Source organism: Anneissia japonica, unplaced genomic scaffold (genome assembly GCF_011630105.1).
Source record: "Anneissia japonica isolate Jap-2015-1 unplaced genomic scaffold, ASM1163010v1 scaffold288091_len1417266_cov198, whole genome shotgun sequence".
Classification (NCBI taxonomy): Eukaryota; Metazoa; Echinodermata; class Crinoidea; order Comatulida; family Comatulidae; genus Anneissia; species Anneissia japonica.
Genome location: NW_022684833.1, coordinates 515,343 through 540,353, shown reverse-complemented (window position 1 = coordinate 540,353; position 25,011 = coordinate 515,343). Strand labels below are relative to the sequence as shown.

Here is a 25,011-nt window from a genome sequence, read left to right as displayed (position 1 = left end):
TGAAATCCAAGCATTATGGTTTTGCGACAGCTATTATTTATTTATAAAGAAATGTAAAAGCAGTTATTTATAAATAATGACTTTGAAGTCAATTCGTTATTTATATATAATGAAATCAGTGAACTTATAATATATAAATAATTGTAAGTTACTTTTCATTATTTATATATAATGATTTGTTACCTTTTCATTATTTATATATAATGGAATCAGTGAACTTATTATATATAAATAATTGTAAGTTATTTTTCATTATTTATATATAATGATGTGTTTCCCCTTCCTTATTTATATATAATGAAGCCAATAACCTTATTATATATAAATAATGTTTGGTTAGCCTTTCATTATTTATATATAATGTAATCAGTAAACTAATTATATATAAATAATGAAACGTTAACGCAATTATTAGACGTAAATGCACTATATATAAATAATGGGTGATCTAGTCAATTATATGTTAAATAATGAATTATTATAAATAATTGTGTTAAATAATAAATTTACACTTGGCGCCTCATACATTTGTACCCCGGCCAAGCTTCCCGAAATGAAATAGTAGACTCCAAACAGACGTAGCGCGATTATGGAGATCGAACATGACCATAGCCTGTTTTGGCATACTTTATATACCTGGTTTGAGTTAAAGTTGGCTACCGATAGAGGGCGAAAATCATTACGTTTGGAGGCAATTGTTACGAAAAGAAATAGATTGATCAATATTATATTATATATTGTATTCACTTTAGTTAGTCCTGTATGGATTCTTTTTAGATCATGACTGCCCATTCAGAGCTGGTCGGAAGTTTTATCTTTGGTAGTCTCCTCGCTAAATGTTATGTTGATGTTTCTTTTTGAAACTCAAATTGATCAAATAAACTGCCTCTTACTTTCCCATAATTGCTTAAAAAAACGCTTAATAAAATAATTGGCAGTGAATATAGAGACCTTCGTATACTAAGAAAATCTGTGTTATTATGGTTAAATTGTTTCGCAGTGGAAGTTGATCAGTTACTTTTGTCCTCATGAGCAAACAAAAATGTTTCTATCTATTGAATATTTTGGTTTTCAGATTAACCACAGACTGACGTAATGGTGGCGGTAAATTCCCTAATCCCATGATGCAACAGAAATAATGTTAATTGGCATTTGGCGCGAGTCCCGAAATCTCCCTTGTGTGTGTATCCTGACAACATATTACAAACGTCAACTTTAGGTTTCTGCAAGGGAACCAATTAAAAACAGATTTTTTACAGATTGGTTTGTTTATTTTCTTACAATATATGTCTTTAATTAACCGTGAAAATCTTGCGTAAATTCTGTACAAAACAGAACAAGTTATAGGGCTAGGCCTAGCTACGCTCTAGGCATCGTTTCTCAACCGAGGCCTTCTCTCCATGGTTGGCCGTACGTACACCTACAATGCGGGCAGGACAATAGATGCGCCAGGGTCTAAGCCTTCTAGCTAGGCCCAGGGCCGCTCTTGATCTAGGCTAGGCCTACCTAGATTCTTATGGGCTGGCAGTTGATAGAAAACAGTGCCGGTTGTCTGGCCTAGACTATAAGTATAATGTTATTAAGGCTTGCTAACTAAGGAAGATAGGCCTAGGTCTATGATGAATAAAAAAGGCCAGCAGAGGGCCTAGGCTAGGCCTAGCTATGACTTGGATGAGGACCAGTTTGCCATGATGGTCCACCCCGTAACTAACTAAGCCTTAGGCGAACAACTCCCTGGCCTAGCCTTGTAGGTCTAGGCTTCATACCATTTAGATTTCCTTCCACATCTCAAGTACTGACAATTTAACTACACAGTGTACACTTTTTTGTTTATAAGAACAATGAGGTTAAAATTGAGAGCAAGTTGAGACTGAAGCCAGGTAAAATGTCAAATGAAGTTTAAAAAAAAAAAACCAAAAAAAATATGTTACCTTATTTGCAGTTAGTGTGACTATGTAATGCCCTCTATAATAATACAATAGGCCTATAGTAATATACTGATGTACAATAATAATTTTCTGTTTGAAAATGTGTAAAATAAAAACAAATTAAGAACATTTTTTTTAGCCTAAAATCAGCCAAAATGTAAGAACACTGAGCCTGGGCAAACTTTTACTGGTTCATATAAAAAAATGTGTAACCTAGGCTAACCTAACTAAAGTCTTTCATTTTCAGTTCTAGTTAATTTGATCTTTAGCCTATTGGTCAGGTCAGTAGCTTGGAATTACATGGTTCTCATCTACAGTAGCACTTCGCATAAAATTGGATTTTCGTCTTTCATCAAACTTTCATCTTTTCATCAGTATTTTAATTAAGTAAAATTTTCCATAATATTTTTCAAGCATCACTTTCACATAATAAAGCCACAGATACACTTATAATACTGTAGGTGAAAATAAACCAAATTTTAAAAGTACTGTATTGTCAGCTGTACTATTTATTTTGGCACTGGACAGTATTAAAGAGCCAAAAAGATGAACTATTTGAAAGCAGAGACTAAAATTGTGAGCAGACGGCTGACAAGCACAGTATCATTAATTCCCTGTGGCCTTAGTATTATTTATGTATCTCACTATGGGGGGGGGGGGGAAGGGAGAGACAGACACAAACATAGGTAAAGTGCCTTGCCCAAGGAGGACACTAGCAAAATTCACAGGGAAGGGATTCAAAATTTCAATCTTGTGTGGAAAATGTTCGGGGAGTTATGTCAGGTCACTTTGATAACCTGTAGCCTAGATTACAATGTATGATTTTTGTTTTAATCACCTGTGTTTTAGGTGAGGCAGATTCTCGAGGGCCATGAAGCAGTTGTCGTCAAGCAGCTGTCCTACTCAACATCAGTATATCGCCAGCGGATTCATTGAAGAGGAAGACCAGGAGCCGACCAATGTATCACAGAAACGGAAAAGATCTTCATCTGCTTCTTTGAAGTTCAGTAGCCCTAAAGGTATGCGTTTGAAACAACATATGCACGAGTCTCAGTTATGAGCATCCATTTTCCCCTCACGCCTATTATCTCGTGTCATAAAGATGTTTATAAAAGATAAAATATATACTGTAGGCCGATTTTATAAAATTAAAAATAAAGAGAACTTGTCATTAAAATTGGAATACAGGCCATAATATTTTTTTTCTACTGTAGTTAGAAACTGTTCCTCTTACTTTGAAACGGGCATCCCTCAATAGAGCGCGTCCCCTTAATCGAGATTGGCCGTAGTGTTAAAAGATATATTTTCCCTTGTTTCACGGGAAAGTGTCCCATGAATAGAGGTGTCCCAAAGTAGGTGTCTTACTGTGTATTGTCTATGTCTTTGATTTGTTTTTTCTTTATGTATACAAACATAATAGGCCTACTTACTTAAACTCACTGTTTCAAAAAGGGGGAAACCTTGGAATATTATTACAAATTTATAGCCACTCTGCTTCAAATCCTGGATCCACCCCTGTTATACAGTGAGAAAAGTATGAGATTGTACAGTCGGGCCTTAAGCGAGTCGAATGTCCGAGCAGTTAAGGCAGGGTCACCGTAACCATAGCCAACAATAACGACACAGGTTCGCGGCCGCCTCGCTCCTAGTTCTGGTTGTGGAACAAGTCTTCTCGGATAAGGACTATAAATCGTAGGCCCAGCGTACACAAATGCTCATGTGCACTTTAAAGAACCGAGTACATCTTTTGAGATGAGTAGCAGGTTACCCTGGTTAACTGGCCCATACGACCCCTGTTGTCTTGTGATGGGATGGCCACTTTGAAGAGTGATTTAGTTCACTGTTTGCCATATCCTTGGCCCTCGTGCCTAAAGCTAAATAAAAAGAGTAAAGCTACTGTAATACCATTGTTATAACAAAACTATAAAAAGAAATATGAATAATAAGATAACACATTTTAAATATAGCTGACTAATATGTTGATTTCCAATGACTTTCTGTTCCACATTGTTTATTACTCACCTGTTTGATATTCAATATTGAAATAAATTTGAGTTTACATAATGATGATGGACAGAAATTGATTATTAGTGTAGTTATCATGCTCTTGATTTGCTAATTAATTTTATTGTTTTTTTTTACTCTTCAGAAGAAGTCCAGACAAGCATAAATCAGCTGTTAGACAGAGTACCAAAGGTCGATGAACTCTTTACAATTAGCAAAAAAATTGGTGAAGGTACGCAAAGGATACATTTTTCCTCTCTTGTGTGCACAATACAGCGGAGGATCCAGTAGGGAGCACAGTAGGCATGTGCACCTCCCCTCATTTTGCTGCTAAATTTTAAATATTTCAATGCAAATCAATGCTATGTGCTGCTCACTTATCTATTCTAAAATTGTTGTGCCCCCTCCCCCCCCATTAAAAAAAATTCTGGATCCGCCCCTGAAATATGTCATTATTATGTAATAACTGTTAAAAAAATGTAAATCTTTCAATAAAGTTTTCATCTCCTACTGTAGGTACTTTCAGTTCAGTGTACCTTGCTACTTTGAAGAAGTTTTCCAATCTTAATAGCCAGTTTGCTCTCAAGCACATCACACCGACCAGCCACCCCGATCGGGTGTCCTTTGAACTGTACTGCTTGCAAACAATAGGGTAAGATATCAGATCTTGGCTGGGGCCCTGTTAGAGCAGCCTCATGCTCAAAATTACCAGGCCATGTGTAAATTTCACATGCAATGTTCCACATGTGTTATGAGTGTAATTGATGTATACTGACACATGATAACTGCACAATTATTGATGTACATGATGATCCTCTTTCAAATGTAAAAAGTGAGGAAACATTTTCTGTGTAAAAATGGAATACAGTAAGACGTCCGTTTTACGTACCCCTTGTTACCAAAGGGTATTCGTATATTAAAAAATTTGTAAACTAGATCAGGTGTCAGTTTCCACTACCTAGGCCCAGCTATACTCTGCCACTGAGCACCGATAAGCTGATGGCGGCCAAGCCTAGTGCGAAACGGCAGTGCAGCAGAATGGTCCACCATGCTGCTAGAGCCTAGCTAAATTTACCTTCAAAAAACCAAATTATTGTAATTGCTGGCATTCTCCCGTTTAACAAAATATTGTTTTAATTTTTAATAAAACATCTGTATGTTTTATGGACCTTTCTACCATGTTCTTTCTAGTTTTTAGATCGCTGAATTGTGTTGTTTACATGCATTTCGTGATCATCTAGCCTTCACTATGTCTATAAGTTGTTGACCAAACACTCTTGTTTATCATCGTAAACATGTTTGTGCGCTCAATCCGACGGCTCCCGTTGGTAGTTATATAGTATAGTAAAAAAGGCAAAAAAAGATTGATCTATTAATAAATAAATACAACAAACCTGATTTTATTAAGAAAAATACATTATCACTTTGAAAAATGTATGCAATCAGACTTTTTTTACGTTATTAATTGGTTGATGATGGCGTCATGAAGAGCAAAGACCATTTGTAAAATGGACAATTCATAAAATCGACATTTGTAAAATGGACGTTTTACTGTATAAATAAAAAACAGTGAGTTGCATAGTAGATGAATCAACATATCCTTCTCATATTTTCAGTCTTTTTTCAACCTGTGAATTTTATTTATTTCTCTTATATCTCCAGTGGAGTTGACAATGTGATGGCAACTAAGCTATGTCTTCGAAACAGAGACCATGTTGTCATGGTGATGCCATATTTTAAACATGAGCGGTTTCAAGTAAGTGTAGGGTTAGGGCAACGAAATGTAAGCTGGTATAGAAACACAACCGTACATTAAGATATTGCCAAAAAATCTAGTGTCGGCTTGTTTTTTTTTTTTGCTGTTTTTGTTATCAAGACTCCGTGTATTGAGTATTCAGGCACAGGCCAGATGTATGCAGTCTGGTGTATCTGCTCTACTTTCAATCCGATTCTGGTTGGAAATTATCAAAACTGTTTGATCCTTTTAAATGAGCTAAACTTTTAATTTAATTTTTGTGTCCCAATTTCTTTTGGCAGATGTACATCCTTAAAAAGTGCTTTATAAAGATGGGAGGATGATCAATGTATTCATGAATTTTGAATTTTATTCTTGTTACAGGATTATGTGCGGGAGGTTGGTGTTGATGAAGTCCGTGATTACATGTTAAATCTTCTACTTGCCCTGCGGCGGGTGCATTCGTTCAACATAATCCACCGTGATGTGAAACCGAGCAATTTCCTTTATAACAGAAAGCTTAAAAAGTAAGCATGTCATTTTAAATGCAATCAGTTTTTGCTATGAAATTTTACCAACAAAAGTAGTATTAGATGAAAAGATGAGGTTATTATATGAGAGGTGAAATTTTAAAATCAAAATATATATAAGATATTTTTTATCAATGTAATACAAATATTTAACAAATCTTAATGCTTGTATGTTTAAATGTATAGACTTGCACAGGTGAACCTTGAAAATTCATATACTGTAGTGTTAAAATGTGTTCAAACACATTTTAATGATTTCTGTGTCTTGTGCACTTAAGTTGTGGGAATAAAAAAGAAGAATTATTTTTCATCCAAATATCTGTGGTATGTTTGTTCATGCAGGTCTTGATTGGGATGATTTTAGGAGTTAAAGACGACAAAACATAATTGAAAAAAAAAATCAAATTACAATTGCTTTATAATGTCACTTAGTACTTATGCAGATAATGTTCCTATGTATTTCAGAGCAGAGCTTATTCAAGAGTACCACTCATTTGATCATGTATGAAAATGTTTGGAAATATATCCTTAGTAAAAACATGGAGGAATTAATCAAAATTAAATAAATATAAATTAACTGAATGGTAAATATTAATTAACTGTCAATTATAACATAGTGTAAATGAATGAGTGATGCTCTTAAATAGGCTCTGCTCTCATATACCTTATAATAAATGACCCCCCCCCCTTTGAATACCATCCCCCTCTAAAGCCTCATTTTGAATAAACACTCCCTAATTGACTTAAACAATTCTAATGGAAGCAAAATCATTCTCAGCACATTCTATAAATGTTGTACTTTAGTAGAATTGTATTTTTTCTAACCTGGTGGGAATCAATTTGTCTTTATAATTATGCAATAACACATTTTTGATGGTAATTATGTGTTGTAGTTCCACATTTAGAGTGAAAAGAAAAGTTTGTTTGAGTATATATATTCATTTTATACTAAAAAAAAAAAATAAAAGCCTCCCTCAAATTTATGCCACCTTAAAAACCCTTCTCAGCAATATTCTGGGTTTTTTTTTCGAACAGCTTCTTTGCATCAATAAATATGCTACAACTTGAGCCAGAAGAACTTTTCAACACAAAGAAAAATTCACATAAATGTGTTCATTGACGAAAGAAGCATTTTAGTTGATGAATTTTTTTCTTATGGTTTCAAAACATAGATTTGCTTTGGTGGATTTTGGATTAGCGCATATTATTCCCTCGTCGGCAGTGATGAAGGAAATACAAGAGGAATCCAGGACCGGGTGCTCAACATCTCTGTCCTTGGCGTTAGCCTCTAAATCTAGTGGATCTTCGCATTTGTCACCAAGCAAGCGAAGGGCAAGGAGGATTATGTCGTACAGTGAAAACCAGGTAAACTTAATTGTCTGTGAAAGATGCACAATAAATGTCAATGAACCGATGAATCTAATAAATTTAATAACAGTATCTATATGTCGTTAAGGATAATCAAGTCAATAATCCCATCCATACTGTTTGATGTTTCTATCATTTCTTAGGTCATTATCGTTTATGGTGAAGACAAGCCAAACCAATCATCGTGTTTTAGCGATAATAGCCAAAACACGTTTTTGCTTTTGTTTGCACACGTTTGTACCTCAACCAAGATCTCGCCATCTTTTCATTTAAATACAGCTTTGTTGTTTTTTGCTTTACAGTATAACTAAAGTAATATTACAGTAAAACGTCCATTTTACGAACGTTGATTTTACAAATATTCAATTTTACGAATGGTCTTTTCCTCTGATGACGTCATCGTCGACCAATTATTACCGTAAAGAAAGTCTGATTGCGCATGATTTACAAAGTGATAATGTACATTTTTCATAATAAAATCAAGTTTGTTGTATTTATTTATTAACAGTTTGATCTGTTCTTCCATTTCTGGTATAATAATCACTATATTAATGTAATAAACCTAACCAGAACAACGAACTACCAACGCAAGTGTTGTTGGATTGAGCATGTTTACGATGACGAATAAGAGTGTTGGGGTCAGGAACTTATTGACATCAATGCTGGATATAATTGCGAAATGCTTGTAAAAAACACCATTCGGCGATCTAACAACTAGAAAGAACAGGATAGAAAGATCCTTAAAACATACAGATGTTTGAATAAGAGTTAAAATAATATTTTGTGAAGTGGAAGAATGCCAGCGATTAAAATAATTTGGTTTTTATCGAAGGTAAATTCAGCTAGGCTCTAGTGCGGTAGACCACGCTGCTGCACTGGCGGTTCGTACTGGGCCTGACTGCCGTCAGCCTGTCGGCGCCCAATGGCTGGTCCTAGGTATTGGAAACTGACACCCGATGTAGTTTACGAATTTTTCAATTTACGAGCACCCCTTGGTACCAAGGGGTACATAAAATGGACGTTTTACTGTATTTTACAAATATTTATGAAAAGGGCATATGAATTTTGTAAAGTTATTAATAATAGTTTTAAAATTAACATTTCATCCGTTACTATACTAAATTAAGTTTACGGTCATTTCAGATGAGAAGAAACATTCAACGAAGGCAGTCCGTTCCTGTGCCAAACAATGCCCGTCTATCTGAACGAAATCTAAACACATTAAATCAAAGAATTGCCAGCTCACGGCACGATGAACTTCAACGAAGACGTGAGCTTTCTCAGCAATTGTTTAAATCACCAAAGAAGAGTTCTCACCGGAACTCATCAGTCACAACAAAACCTACAGTAACCAGGAGCAAAGAGGATGTCAGATATCAGTCTAGGAGGATAAGCACTAGTACTAATAGGGGGCAGTGTTCTTGTTTCGGTACACAGAATACATGTAATATCTGTATGTCGAGGACCGTAGAGGTGGCCGCTAGAGCCGGTACACCTGGATTCCGGCCACCTGAGGTGCTCATGAAGTGTCAGAAGCAAACAACAGGTGGGCAGACTTTTCGGCTGACTTTTTCTGTGTCAAGTCTGTTTTCTACTAGGCAAATTTATTTTGCACGAATCAAAAGCGTCAAGTTTATGCCCATTCACATTTCTATTCAAGTTTTTTTTTGCTTCAGCAAAATTAGTATTTTGAACTGTTTCTACTTTTTGCGCATTGAAAAAATGTGCAATCAATCACAGTTCAGGAAACGAACCAACGCTTTCAATTCATGTGAATAAATTTGCCTAGTGAAAAACAGGCATTATGGCAATACTTTTCTATACCTTATTTTAGTGAACATAAAATTGAGTGGAAAAATACAATAAACTCTGTTTTGCCATTTGTCAAAATGGTATTTATAAAAGTATCAAAATAAGAAAAAAAATTTAAATAATAATAATTGACAAATAAGAAATACACACACACACACACACACACACATATACATATATATATATATATATATATATCAAATATAAATCAAGATAGCCGTTAACACTGTTAAATTATTATTTTATTTACACAATTTCTTTATTCATTTATTTACAGGACTACATTCGTTGAGAGCTATGCTACACGATGTATTATGTCCTTTATTCTAACACTGTATTTACCTTTCTTTGATGATTATTATTATATAGATCCATTCAAGAGTTAGTGAGTTGCTTAATGTTACATAAAAATACAAATGATATTAATTATTCAATATATTGGTTTTTTTTTTGTTGAGCAGCTGTTGATATTTGGTCGGCTGGTGTGATTTTCCTGTCTCTCCTAAGTGGGCGTTACCCCTTCTTCCGTGCTTCAGATGACATGACATCCCTAGCCCAGATCATTAGTATTATGGGTACTGACAAGATGAAAGAAGCTGCCAGTAGTTATGGTATGTAATTAATTAATTAATTTATTTATTTTACAGTATATTGAAATAAATTTTTTTTTTCTCAGAAACACATAAAATACCAATCATGTTTCTGGCAGGGGTGCCGCCAGAGGGGACACTGGGGGGGGGCTATAACCCCCCGGGGAACAAACAATAAAAAAAAATATTTACATGTAATATTCGTTTAGCCACCATATCGTTTGTGTTAACTTTTCATCACAACAACAACCACAATAACAATAATAATAATAATAATAATAATAATAATAATAATAATTCGATGAGACTAATTAAAAATAATTTGCGTTCTGTTATGACAAATGCTCATTTAGATAGCCTCATGATTGTTGGAATACATCGTGATAGGTGAAGCAACCTCGACCATGACAACGTGGTTGACAGATTTGACAGACAGCAGCATTTGACAGATGCAAAATACAAACATTTTAACATTAATGCATACGGTACCAGTGGCTTAAACGTCTCTTATGATAGCGATGGAACACTGCTGTGGCGTATCTAAGAGTCCTCAAATGTGGGGATGTTGGTGGGGGGAGGGGCGCAAAGGTGAAGTGGGGGCTTAATGATTGGGTGTGTGGGTGCTAGTTTGCAAAATAAATAAGGTGATTTGTAACTACTTGAGTATTTTTTTGTATGTATACAAGTAAAAGCATTTCAAAAATTCAATTAGTAAAGATAATAATTTTTTTATTAATTAATTGTGACAATTTTAAATATATACAATTTGCAACTTGCACTTAATATACTAAAATGTATTGATATTTCTAAATGATTAATTACCTAGAATTGTGATTAAATTGATTACAAGTTGAATTAATAGTTCAATAATTATATATACAATTAAAACATTTCAAAAATTCAATTAGTAAAAATAAATACAGTGTTATTAATTTTTTAATTGTGACAATTTTTAATATATACAAATAAAAACAACTTACAATTACAATATTGAAATTTATTGATATTTCTAAATTATTAATTAGCTAGAATTATGATTAAACTTACTTACAAATTAAATTAATAGTTCAATAATTACACATACAATTAAAACATTTCAAAAATTCAATTAGTACAAAAAATACAGTACTATAATTAGTTTATTAATTTTACTGTTAACAATCAAGAAAATGTAATTAAATTTAAACCCTAAATTTAGTGCCAGAACCAATATATAATAAATAAATCATATGTACAATATTTTCATTAATTAGATGGCAAAGATAAGACACAGTTGAGTTTTGTTTTGCAATGGATCTCAGTGATCTTATTTTTATTTCTAATTTTTTTCACAGGTAAAACTCTCGTGTGTAGCCCAACCCTGCCAGCTTTAAATCTCAAGACCCTTTGTGAGCAGTTACGGCAAGGCAATGCAGCTTCCAAAGTACTGTCCACAGAAAAACAACCTGACACATCAAATTCAAAGAGATCCAAATTATCAACTAAAAGAATATCTCCAAGTACACGAAAGACTTCTCCACGATTACGGTCGCACGTTACAAATGAAGAGAACAGTCATTATGTCTTTCCAGACTCTGCCTACAACCTGCTCTACCGACTACTGGATTTGAATCCGGCGACCAGGATTACGGCTGAAGCAGCACTTGCGCATCCTTTTCTTGCTCACAGCTCCTTCCAGAAATGACTTGTGATGACATCATTGAAAGTGATGTCATAATTAACTAGTAATGACATCATTGAATGTTAATGACATCATTAAATGGTGATACAGAATTGTGATGACATCTGAAAGGTGATGACATTGGATGGTAATGACTTGGAATGATGATGATACTGAATTATGATGTCATCTAAAAGGTGACACGATCATTAAACAGTGATGACATCACATCATTTAAACATGATGACATCATAGAATGGTGATGCAAGTTAAATGTGTTGATATTTCTAGTTGTGATGAACAATTTTTATTTATTAAAGCTCATACTCATAAGTGAAAGGCATAATAATGTTGTAGCCCACAGTTGATTATTGTGAAATAAAAACAATCCTCCTGATGAATAATTTGAAACAGCACTATTTGTGATTTGGGTCATAGTTGCATCACTCATTCTTCACTGTCGCGCTTGAAAAAGCTGTAAAAATAATCTGTAGATTAAATACAAAACATGTAGGCTTTGCAGTCATAAATTAAATTTTTTAATTCTATACAGAAATACTACTTATATGTATATATGAATTTTGAATAAATATTTATTGTTTCAATTATCATGTTTGTGTATAAGTTTATTTTGAACTGTTTAAAAGTATAGTATATAGTATTAGGTAGTTTTCACCGCACGACGTTAACCTAACTTTAACGTTAGTACCCAGCATGCAGCGCGATAGCTCCGCCCCTTTTATAAACAAATCGAACTACACATGCGCAAATCCGTAATTAACGTACGTCGAGCACGTAAAATCCTGAAATATTTATAACGCAAGGTGAATAAATTATGACGTCATCCGTTAACGTGTGGCGAAAACTGCCTTTTGATAGAGAGCTTTCGGTTGCACGATGATGGTAGGACGTAGAACATAATGACGTCACTGAAAGTCATCTGCGCATGCGAGAACGTTAAGGTCACCTCGTCGAGTAGATTCTGGAACGCAATTTAGTCACATCTACGTATGCAGTGATTCCGTTCTAACGTCGCGTCGTCGCACAAATCGAAGGTGTACGGTAAGAATGGCCCCAGTAAAAATGGCCCCAAATGACAAGTAGGTAAAAGTGGCCCCAATAATAAAATTCTGTATCAAAACTGATTTTTTAAAAATCATTATATGCATTTTTTAAAACTGAAATAATTTAGTTTTTAAAAGGAATCTAACATCAAATAAATTGCCATTTACATTTTACTTTTTGCAGAAATTACATATTCAATGATAAAATATTCAAAGATAAAAAAAAGCCATGAATAACACTTTTTATTTTTTTTCAATTTAAATGTTAAAAAATAGCAACAACATAATCAATAAATCAACATAAATCATGGGTTTTTCCGGGGTCATTTTTTTCCGGGGCCATTCTTACCTACATTCCAAATCAAAAGCTCCCTATTATTGGTACGGTCGACTTCAACCTGAAATCTCTAGCTCATATGGCACAACAATACTGTACTCATATTACTTGGTAGCTTATAGTTTTGGGTATGAGTCATTGCATCAATATAAGAATTTGCCTTTTTGTATGGTATTGGTCACTAGAGGGTTGATGTTTCACTGAGATGTGATACATACATGAAGTGACCCTTAGAGTTGAAAAATGTTGTCGAACAAGTTATAGTCTACTCACACTCCTACCACCCCTATACATGAAAGTAAAGGTAGGAGAATAACCCATAACTCGTTTATTGTGTGCTGAATTGCGTATGGGCGCGGGACGTGATCACCTAGTCGTAAAGAGGCGCTACATACATGTTCACATCATTACGCAACGACAGGGGCTGAAATAAATCATAGCATCGAGGTAACCCCTACTCTTCCAAAAGATGCATTGGAGTCTGTAAAGTGCATTTTAAGTGCTTATCCGAGAAGAGTAGTTCTACCCACTGAACCCTGACCAAAGAGCTGCTTGAACCAGCGCCGATGTTAAGGCTAGTTTAACTCGCCAAAATATATGTTATTTTTCAAAGTGATGTTTATATCAGAATGTAAACACATCTAAACGGGTAAAATATTAACGAATTACAGGTACTGAATATTAATTTTTAGTAAAGTTAAGAGGAAGACTCAGTGCCATTACCACCATAATTTGAACAAGGCTGCAAGACTAGACTAATTAGAAACAAATTTTACCTTGAATGATGATATTATTGACTTTGATATAAGTGCTGGTAATTATTTTTAAATCTCATTTTTCCAAAGACGGTTATAACATTAGTTTAGCAAGTGAAATTTTAACTGTCACAATAATGAAATCGTACTGAAATAATTTTAATAAGGATCGCTTATCTGTGCTTGTGTAGATTAAGAAACGGTGAATTATATGAGCAGGATTGCATTACTATTTACATGTGAAGTACGTCAGCTCCTATAAATTTCCCGGAGTTTACTGAGAATGTAAACATACGACCTCAATAAAATAATGTGGAAGACTGGAAATTAGCAAATGTAGCTCCAATCTTGAACCCGGGTAAGAAAGAAATGCGAAATTATAAACTGATTTCAATTAGTGCAGTAATTGGGAAAGTATCTGATTGTATTGTAGTAGTGTAGTAGATAGTTTTCCATCTTTTTATTAGCCCAAGCAACATGAATTTTTTGGGATATCCGAGCGCTATGTGACCAGTGTAGACCAAAATATATATGCCATTTTTCTTGAACAGACATTTTTTTCATGGAACATTTTCGTTGATGGGCTATGCCTGATACGTTTATAACGTCACTTGTCCTAAATTTGAGCATGTTTCTGTCATTACCAATTTGTTTATATTTATATAACTATAAAATTATATATATATATATTTACATATATACATATACATATATATATATATATATATATATTTATTTATTTATTTATGTCATTGTAACTATACGTGTGTTCTTGAAATTATGTCAGTCGTTGAAACAAAAAATTGTAACAAGGCACGTAGACTATAGAGCACTGTATTTATTTTCGTCTACCTCGTGTTTATATTAACTTGTAACAGCCAATCCTGTGCACTCAGTAAAGCTGATGAAGGCCAGATGTCTTATTATTAAGCCTATTATTTAGCCTCTCCTATGATATTTTCCTGACGCAAACTCACATCAAAATAGCATTTGGAGTACCCACTGCTACTTGGGTATCGGATTCAACATTCACTAATTGCGCAAACTCGGTGGTTTAGTGGTTGTGACACCAGGCTAGTTATCTGGAGGTCGGTTCGTTTCCCACCCAAATCACTTGTGAATTTTTTCGCAATATTTTGGGAACTTTCTGCGTATTCGGAACGATAACACGTTAGCTAGGGCAAAAACCCACTCCTATGATATTTTCCTCAAAATCACATCGAAATAACCTATTATTATTGTTAGTTACGAATACTACCGGTATTAATATATTATTGCTGTGTTCACCAGGGCATTAATGTTATTAAATCGTTAATCAATCTTCTCTTTAATACAACTGAATTCTTATCAAGTAGATGGAAAAGACGCAAATAGGAAAGCATGATTGAACAAACTTTAGGGTGAATTTACAGCTCAAATGGATACAGCGATAACACATTACTTTACAAATTGAAACAAAACCACCCTGATGACGGAAACTGCCCAATCATTGACACGGAAATCGAAGATACGACCTGCCGATACCAACATACGTTATCTACAACTCTACCATATGTTGCAAGCCTAAATTCTTAAGTACAATATGGTGTTTTTTTATTTCTCTCATCTATTAAACAAAAGGTAGCTTTGAAATGATTCACGAGAAATCAGTAAAATACTGGAATTGGCTTTGCTGATTACGAAGCTAGAATAGGACTGAAATACGAGTATCTAGGACTTAACATTTTGTAGGCGTTTGCAGTGCTTATTCAATAGAGTCCCTTATTTGGTCAAAGAGTACGATAATGTTTAGAAAATACTGTACACTAAGGTCTGGAAATTGAAATCACTAAAACACAACAACAACAACAGCACAAATGACAGGTTTCATGTATTTAAAAGAGTTGTTACAAATTTGCTGGTTATTTTTTTTTTTTATTAATAGGCCTATATTGTTGTGTAGTACAATAATAAGGCTTATTAACATAGATATATTTTTCTTTGTTCTTTAAAAGAGAATAAATTGCTTCACGTCGGGCGTGTGAAACTATCTTCTTTATCGCAATGCCATTCAAATGCTACAGCCTTATTGCTTTCCGTCGACTTTTTGCCTCTATTTTTAGCATTGTCTATCTCACAGAAATAGCCTAAGTCTACCCGCACAAAGCACAGTCGTTTATATAGGCCTTAGTCATACCTTGAAAAAAAGTATAGTACTCATTTTTACGAGAGTTTTTTTCCCCACTCCTTTTACTAGTGAAAATAAAATGGCGGGTTCTAAAAAAACACGTTACGTTCCGTCGTTGCGATATCATTACGTTTTAATGTTCAGCATGTTGTTGGAAAAGTAGAAGGCCACGTAGGCCTACAGCTAGTACTGAATGTTGGAGAGATCCTAGAAAGACGGCTCTGAATATATCTTCACGTAAGAGCCACTTCAACTTTCGTTGAATTTGTTTGGATAGGCCTGCTGTTATATTCTTACAGGTAGGCCTATAACTGAATCTATGAAACAATTATCATTACAAACTAGATATGTATTATTTTGGTGTATCTTTTGAAGCACCGTCGTGACGTGTGACGTCATTGTGAAGCCAGACTGTAGTTGTATAGTTTTCAAAAACATATTGTAAATGGTATGAATATTCATGATTTAATTCATTATACTTCAGATAAGGACAGTGACCCTGCAAAAGATGATAGTCGTAGGTCTAATGTCAATCCAAGTTATGTTTGATATGATTTGACGAGAGCATAATGAGATCGATTGCAATGTGGAAGGAACTTTGCCTCGCTAAGGTATGATCGTAACAATTTTAAGATATTAGTATATTTATTAGAAACACTGGTGAGAATCGGTTGTAATACGTCCAAACCTAATGCCCTTTTATTTGCTCTATGCCGCTCCGGTAGTCATTTTTTTTAAGTGTGAAGAGGCTGCAAGATACTCCATTCGCAATATCATGGCCTGTTTAAAACAATTTGTGTAGATAGGGTAAACATTATTAAACATATTATTATTAAACATGTGTACTTGTCGATTGCATCTCAAATTAAGCACCTGTAAGATAAGCAAAGAGCTCTACAACCGTCCAAAGTAATACAAACATTGAAAGTTACAGCCAGCCTGTTAAATTTATGCACTCATAAGCAACCATAACTGCCATTGTTTTTTTACTCCGCAACAACTTGCAGTCCACAGATAGTAAATTTGCTCTTAATAAGGCTTCTGGCTAAGATTTTGGGTCCGCCTATGGGCTGGTGGGTGCGTAAGGTCATAGAAGTGGTTGTAAGCGAACTCCCCTTCCGCTGCGTTTTAATGGCTATTGGTGTTTTTTTTTTACCTTCCAATGATTTGACTCCTCCTCTTATACTCTTATACTTTCGGAGTATTTAGGACGTCGGCTTTACCCACCAGAACCAATAGCCATTGGTTCGAGAGTACATATAAACTGGCTGACCAGGTAGTAACAAATATTACTCTTTTACTGAGGTCCATAGCAAAAACATCTTCCGCAGATGTGTTCGGAATGTTTAAGGACATCCTATTCTTACCAATATGATTCAAAAAAACATTAGGCCTATAAAAATAGGCCTATTCACAAAAGCGATAATAATATGCCTATCTTGTCCCTAATGCTATAGAGTGGGCCCAGATATCTCATAAACATGCTATCTGGACAAAGAATGTAGTTCCATGACCAAAATCATGACCTAATCACAATTCGTATTTTAAATATAGTGAATAAGGGTATTGTCAATGCTATAATGGTTAATGGTTTTCAATTTATAAAGCGCAAAATACTAAGAGTCTCTAAGATATAACTATAGATACAAACACGAACATATTATATATAATACATTAAATAAGAATGACTATAGCCTACTTAATAACACGTAATTCGAAACATGTGTTACGAATACACAGAGCTATGCATTATCTCATTGAACTCTTGATTGTCTTTTGAAATAATTTTACAGCTCCATGTTTGAATCATGCTTGAATTGTATCAAATTTTTAATTCAGTTCTGTGTTTTCCTCTGCTGGTATTCACCGATTACTTTGTAAGCAGTTTGTATTATTTAGTCAATTCTTGGTTTGTTTATAATAAATAGACAATGTCGGTATTCCTTCATGGACACTGAGTTCTACAGGTGATAAAGGTATACTTAATAGAGCAATATGAATCAGGGACGATCCAGCTTTTTGTGAAAGGTTGGGCTTATATAGGCCTGCATTTAATAGGCCTCCATGGACTTAAAACAAACTCATGACTTAAACTTGGTATAAGCCTATTTATAATATAGGCCTAATTATGTTTGTTTTCAGAGGTGAAGCAACACCATATATCACCATGTACGCGATGTACTTCCATTTCAATAGCACAGTAGAAAATTTCCTGTTTAAAGGCTGGGAAGCAACTGGCTCAGTTGGTAAGAAAACACCGTAATTGTTAACATTTATGAATTGTAACTATCAGTGGCGGATCAAGAAATTCGAAATAGAGGGGCCTAGGTAGAGACTTTTACAGATGTAGGGTCTATACCACCTCAGCTCACTATGGTTGGGGCTGAAGTAAGAAAATTTATGATTATGGCACCTCTTACTCTCACACTGGAGTTTTCTGTGCTTGCCAGAAACTCAAATTCGCCAGAGGTACGGCTTAAAAACAAATATTGTTCATTCTTGCGATTTTTTAAATTGTTTGCACCTGCGATATTTAGTAGTTACTAAAATGCTTACCGTAATTCAGAGGATAAACCATGCTAAATAATCAGTTTCAGTTTCTTTTATTTACATCAAACTCGCAGCCAAGGCCTGAAATACATGTTATTTACAAAAAAAAAATGTACTTTAAAACATCAAATCCTCATCAAGCAAAAGCACAAGACAGGAAAAATGGAGATAAAAGTGACATAAAAATAGATTAAAATTTGAAACATCAGAAATTTACAAAAAGATATAAAAACGTTATATTATACGTAATTAGATCAATTTTTTTAAATTATTAATTATTGAATCATTACTACAGTATTATTTATTACTTTATTGTATTAATAATTATTCTATTATTATTATCATTATTATTATTAGGCCTATTGTTATTATTATTATTATTATTATTATTATTATTATTATTATTATTATTATTATTATTATTACCAAATAGGCCTAGGCCCTATACAAAAAAAAAATCGAAGGTGAAGTGAGAGGGGTCGATGACGTGAGTTGGAGCTAACTCGCAAAATATGTGATATGAGGTGCGATACGAGGTGCTTTTTATCTAATTGAGTGTGATTTTTTTTGCTTCGAACATTTTCAATTCGGTGGGGGACACTGGGTTGGGGAGTATTTTAGTGGCGTACGCCCTCCCCCAGATAAGCCACTGACTGTGTCCAGTATCTTTAGCATATAGGTCTATGTTAGTTTTGTTATTTTTTTGTACATTCTGTTATGTTACTTTCTTTATTAGAGTTTATCTTCACCTGTCTGTTTGTTTTCACCTTGGCTTTTATTTACGAGCTCTTCATAGTCTATCGTGACTTATGCCTTCATAAAAATGTTCAACAACGATGCGAAGAAAATGCTATTGACCTACCATCGCCGTCGGAGAAATCAAGAATACTAGGAGAGGCACACGGGGAGGAAGAGTATGTATACTTCATCTTTTGCTCTTATTCAGCCTATTACAACGTCTACCTACCGACGTTGATAGACTTTTGATACAGAAAAGAGTAACAATTTTCAAAATGTTGTAGGTGGAAATCGACTTGCGTTGCGGCTTCAGGACCCAACACCATTAACAAATCCACAACCACAACCGTCAATCTTCATAATTGGATAATAATAGGAGTGAAGTTTTGCCCTACCTGACGTATTATCGTACCGACTCAGTACGTCCCCAAATACATTACTAGCGAAAAGAATTCGCAAGTGATTTGGGAGGGAATCGCACCCACGACCTCCAGGTAACTGGCCTGATGTCTTAACCACTAGACCACCGAGCTTGCGCTTGGTGTCTAGTGATGAATCCGATACCGAAGTGGCAGCGGGTACTGTGAGTGCTCTATGCCAGGTAGGGCAAAACATCACTCCTATGATATTTTTCTGACGCAAACTCACATCGTAGTAATCATTATAGTTACAGTACTATAATCTACAACCATCGGCATTTTCATCATCCCCATCATCATCATGTTATCATCAACATCAGTATATCATCATCATCGACACCATTATCATCATCATCATGACATCTTCATAACACCATCATCATCATCATCATCATCATCATCATCATCAATACAGCCCAAAGCCACTACCATTAATAACCATCGTCATTATTTCAATCTTCGCCGCCGTCATCATCATCGACATCATAATTATCATCACCGTCATCGTAATCATGGTTATAATCATCATCATGGTTATAATTATCATCGCCATTGTCATATAAATAATCCAGCCCACCCGACAACCGTTACAGGTATCCAAAATAATGGAGATTTTCATTGGTCAAAATATTTAGCAAATTATGGTATATAGGTACCGTACTTATAATTAAAACAAGATAAAGTTGAATCAATTTTGAAAATTGCAGAGTAAAATTAAGTCTCCTAACCTGTTTAGGCCTAACAATATCCAAATAGCCTATGTTTATATTAATGTTTACTGTAGGCCTACTTTTACTTGCTTTCGATTGTTTGTTGAGAAATTTTAGAAAAGAGCAGTAAGGCATATTCGATGACTGTAGAAAAGCATACGGTTGCAATAAAGCTCCCTATAATTATTTTCACTCGACCTTTTGGTACTTCATATTGTGCGAACACGTTATGAACAGACAGGATTATAGGTAGTTTTGAAACAGAGGGCGTTATAACAATACACCGGTTGGTGGGTAACAGAATGCAGTCTGTAATTTGAATTGTGATCGAAGATGAATTTCACTGTTTTATGCAGTTACACAATGATCTTAGATCTCAATATTGCTAATTATATGATTCAATTCAATATATCTTATTTACATTGTAATGGGTGATTGAAGCCGTCGTAACAGGGCTGCAAAATTTGCCAAACAAAGTGAATGCACAGTGTATGCATGTTTTTTTGATTTCACGAACTAACACAATTGAATTTAATTGTGTTAGTTCGTGATGTGAGCGACGGTTTATTAGTTTAATATATGCCGGGCCCTCACTGCACCCGACGGTCGTCGGCCGACGCGATTCTTTGGAGAACGCAACGCCATGACGCGAGCGCAACGGATCGTTTTTAATGACGATCCGTTCAGACTGCCATCGACTATCAGCAGACGGCGTCGCGTCGTCTAGCGCTCACAGGGAGCGGAGTTGGATTCGTATGCCGACGGTCGATCGTGCGACACAGTGTGTGCACGGCTTAATACATGTTATTCTCATGATTCTCCTGTGTCTTGACGTGTTCGCGCCACGAATGTTTTAGTGTTTTAATTTATGTTTTACTTCTATGAATGCTATGCTGAGTGACATCCCGTATCATCGGTATGTTTATGTTGTCTTTCACTAATTTAATATTTATTTGAATTCTTAATGCCTGTATATATTGATGGTGTTTTGCCCCTCAAAATTCAGAATTGGCTAGTCTCTGTATACGAAGGGTGTCACTGCAATAAAGTTAAACTAACTATACTATGGCATCAATTCTCATTTAAAGGAGATTTATTCAACCTCTGCACATTCAAACATCATAAATAACACGAACATCATTAATGTAAATTTACGTCTTATTTTCTCAGGATCGGATTGTTGACATCTGCTCATATTTGTCAGACGATAGCGTACGTAGTGTTTGTCGCAGTACGCTACATACTTATGCTGGTTGTGATGACTTTCAATGGCTACCTGTGCCTGTCCCTTCTCGCCGGGTCAAGTCTAGGGTACTTTCTCTTTGCATGGAAGAAGATTACTATAGTGGGCCTACAACCTAACAATTAGGACCATTTGACCACGTGGGTTGTAAAAAAGAACATTGAAAAAGTTAACGGTGCTAAGAACAACGAATGTCGGACATCTCATAGACCTATCAATGATTAATCAGCTTTGGGGCCGTGGTGGCTCGTGTTACTTGTCGTCATATAAATGTTAGTTTCCATAAACCCGCTACTCGCTAACGCCAACAAGTCTTTTTTGCGAAGCGTAGAATCGAAAAGTATTCCAGAATGATTTGGGTTACACAGAGTTCGATTGAAATGTGCGACTGTTTGCCAATTTTATGGAGGGCACGAGAGCATCGAAGACCGAAATGACTGCGAATTGATCTACTGTAAGATTTGTGCAATTTGCCTGGTATACAATTTGTTACAGAGGTGTTGGGTAGCATTGGGCAGGTTCCAATTTGTCTAATATTGGGACGAGTTGGTTTGGTACGAGGTGATGGAGAAACCAATCGACTAATTAGTGTGTAGGCATAGGACTTGATTTGGTCATGATCGAGTTGTATACATCTGTAAATTTAACATATTTGTTTTTAAATAAACTATAGCTATATTGAATTTTAATAAACATATTTACATATAGAATTACAATAAAAAGTGTGCACATTAAAAATATTTATATAAGTGTTACAGTATTATATTTCATTTTGAAAAGTATATATACTGCGAAATGTAAGAAAACTGCAGCTGATGAAATAGACAAAATTGATTCTATCGTGAATGTAAGTAGGGAGATTCTAAAACAAACATTGTTTAACATTTGAATATAGTATAGACGGATCTAACAATAGCAGGCATATATTGTCTACTTCATTTAGTGCTAAAGCAGTAAAGTTCATAATAAATGTAGGGAGATTTTTACGTGGTGCTACCGTATATTATACCTGTGTAAATTCTTTTTTATCGATGTTATTCAAAATCACACGTCAATAAATTTAGATTCTGTTTCGATAAACGTTAAGAAAATGACTACCGTTAATGATCGAATAGTAAGGGCTTCTCTCGAATAAGCGCCTTACCAAACTACTATCATATTTAGCTAATACACTAATAAGCATCGAAACGATTTATTCGTTACTGTGGCTTGTTAGATGTGTATAAGAGACAGGTATGTGATAACAAATTAGACTTTTAGTCTTAGGCCTGCACACGTGGTAGCATTCTGAGATGATGGCCTAACAATTTACTCTTCGAAAGCTGACAAATACGAGGTTTACGAAACTCTTCTCACCAAGTAAGTAATACGAAATACCAAAAATGTATTTTTAATATAAGGCCTATAACGAGATACATAAGGTGTTACACAGATCGGCAAACATTGAACAAATATGAATAGAAAACATAGTTCTTATAAAATGTGAAGTGCACCGCCCTGTACGGCTCAACAGTATATGCGTTTACTCATACATTATATACACAATATAGACGCGTGGTTATATTGACTTTACGCAAACCGTACTAATAATATCCAATTTATACAAATTTTCATAGTTTATAAAACCGGGCACACAATGTTCGAGGTTCGAGGCTCGTATGACCGTCGAATCCATCACCGCTCTCAGTGAGAACTTGACGATGCGACACCGCCTCTTTCCTGATTTGATACTGGTGGCAGACTGAGCGGATCGTCATTAAAATGATCCGTTGCGCGCGCCTTGTCTCTTTGAGTTCTCCATATTTCTTCGGCTGACGACCGTCGGCACAGTGTGTGCCCGGCTTATGTTTGCCTGTTGTTTAATTATTTACCCTGGAGCATAGACAAATATAATGGAATCGCTCCTCGTATTCAGGAAGCAAAACAATGTACCTGAATAGGACGGGCGATTCTATAATTTTCTTGAGGCTATGCTGCAGTTTCGCCCATCATACACCTAAACGCCTAATCAGTAAGAGGCTAAAAGTCTCGCCTATTTGTCACTGACATCATCTGGATAAACAGAAAAAAGCTTAATTTTAAGTTAAGTTTTAAGCCCACTATGCACAATGAGCTATTAATTTTACATTATAACAACATTATAATCAATGTTGCAGTATTTTTGAAATTTTATTTAAAACGTATTTTCCATATTAAACCATATAAATACATATTTATAATAAAACAATACCTGATTAAATAACGTTAACGTTGAAAGCGTTACTGCAGCGTTTTTTGTTAACGCTATTTTCTGTCATAACCTAAACACAACGTCCACGAATAATATTTGCTGTAAAAGGCATCATAGACCTATGTGTTTGTGAAACTGAAAAATATGGTGTATATTAAAACAGCATTCCGTGTGTTGTAACTTTCTTTAGAAGATGTTGATGGACGTCCCCTTCCACAATGGCCTTCCGTGGCTCCCTGAAGAATTTGCTTTTCAATTCCAATAAATCGGATACAAATTTACATACTGTACATATAGGCCATATATATATTATATACATGTAAGCAAATATCGGTAAAAACAATGCCGAATAACAACAGCCCGTCAGCGAAAAAGTGTCTTGTCAAGTATTATTCAGCTCCTCTGACGAGCGTAAATTGATTGTGATTTCACGCTTACAAGGCCAGTGTTATACCGCTGTAGTACGGAGGCCTGTTTGTATATCCAGGGAGTTGTATATCACAGATCTATTCCAGCCAAACAAATCATTCGCTGTAACGGCATGGGTTATATTACTGGTCTCTTTGTCAAATAAAATATTCATATAAACAAATGCACAGTACATCCCGTACAGCATCGTCATTTTGCGTGCCCACAAATATTGCACGCTTCCCAATACAATTCTCCCATAGTCAGTATCATTGAAATCGAATTAACCATATCATTGCCTTATCTCTTAAAATCCAGCTGTTCATATAGGAATTTCAAATCCAGATTAAGATTCCGACGAAATGCCGGTTATTTACTTCTGTGCACCCCTATTGAGCACCATTTTCAAGACATTTACTCGTTTCCTTCACATTTGAACATCAGCCATTGGTTGAAGCATAGGCCTACTGTACTTGTTGGAACCATGCCAGCGAGTTCGAATCATGGACGCTGCAAGAATCGGTAAAACACTCAGAATCGCGTTGAAGCTCTACAACCCTACAATACAAAATAATTTGATATTATTTAGTAATTTATTATGTTGAAATTTGATCGAAATCACAATCAGCCGGGAACGTATGATCCTAGTTCCTATAGGAAATTTATCATGTATCAAGTATCCATATAGATTACTGTGTATATAATTTGGACGCGTGCGTACCCTCGATCATACACACTCCCTCAAAGCCTATCTGTTAATATA

The 25,011-nt window shown here is 35.0% G+C and overlaps 3 protein-coding genes across 6 annotated transcripts in view; 2 read left to right on the top strand and 1 right to left on the bottom strand.

Moving 5' to 3' along the window:
- Nucleotides 1-1,111: 1,111 nt before the first annotated feature.
- Nucleotides 1,112-12,228, top strand: LOC117107668 (cell division cycle 7-related protein kinase-like). The gene is made up of 10 exons (XM_033249395.1): nucleotides 1,112-1,263; nucleotides 2,778-2,947; nucleotides 4,078-4,164; nucleotides 4,449-4,584; nucleotides 5,595-5,688; nucleotides 6,052-6,194; nucleotides 7,370-7,562; nucleotides 8,709-9,111; nucleotides 9,839-9,988; nucleotides 11,302-12,228. Exons 2-10 carry the CDS (start codon nucleotides 2,800-2,802, stop codon nucleotides 11,649-11,651), a joined length of 1,704 nt encoding a protein of 567 aa, XP_033105286.1. The 5' UTR covers nucleotides 1,112-1,263; nucleotides 2,778-2,799; the 3' UTR covers nucleotides 11,652-12,228.
- Nucleotides 12,229-17,193: 4,965 nt separating this feature from the next.
- Nucleotides 17,194-22,701, top strand: LOC117107661 (high affinity copper uptake protein 1-like). The gene is made up of 4 exons (XM_033249383.1): nucleotides 17,194-17,226; nucleotides 18,093-18,196; nucleotides 19,237-19,414; nucleotides 21,538-22,701. The coding sequence occupies exons 2-4, from the start codon at nucleotides 18,118-18,120 to the stop codon at nucleotides 21,734-21,736; spliced, it is 456 nt and encodes a 151-aa protein (XP_033105274.1). The 5' UTR covers nucleotides 17,194-17,226; nucleotides 18,093-18,117; the 3' UTR covers nucleotides 21,737-22,701.
- A 269-nt stretch (nucleotides 22,702-22,970) lies between these two features.
- The window catches only part of LOC117107638, a 33,989-nt gene continuing 31,948 nt past the window's right edge, over nucleotides 22,971-25,011 (bottom strand). For all 4 annotated transcript variants that reach the window (XM_033249364.1, XM_033249349.1, XM_033249372.1 and 1 more), the window contains one exon: nucleotides 22,971-24,806. In XM_033249364.1, coding sequence (XP_033105255.1) covers nucleotides 24,780-24,806 — 27 coding nt within the window. In that variant the 3' untranslated portion in view covers nucleotides 22,971-24,779. The remainder of the gene's footprint in view (nucleotides 24,807-25,011) is intronic.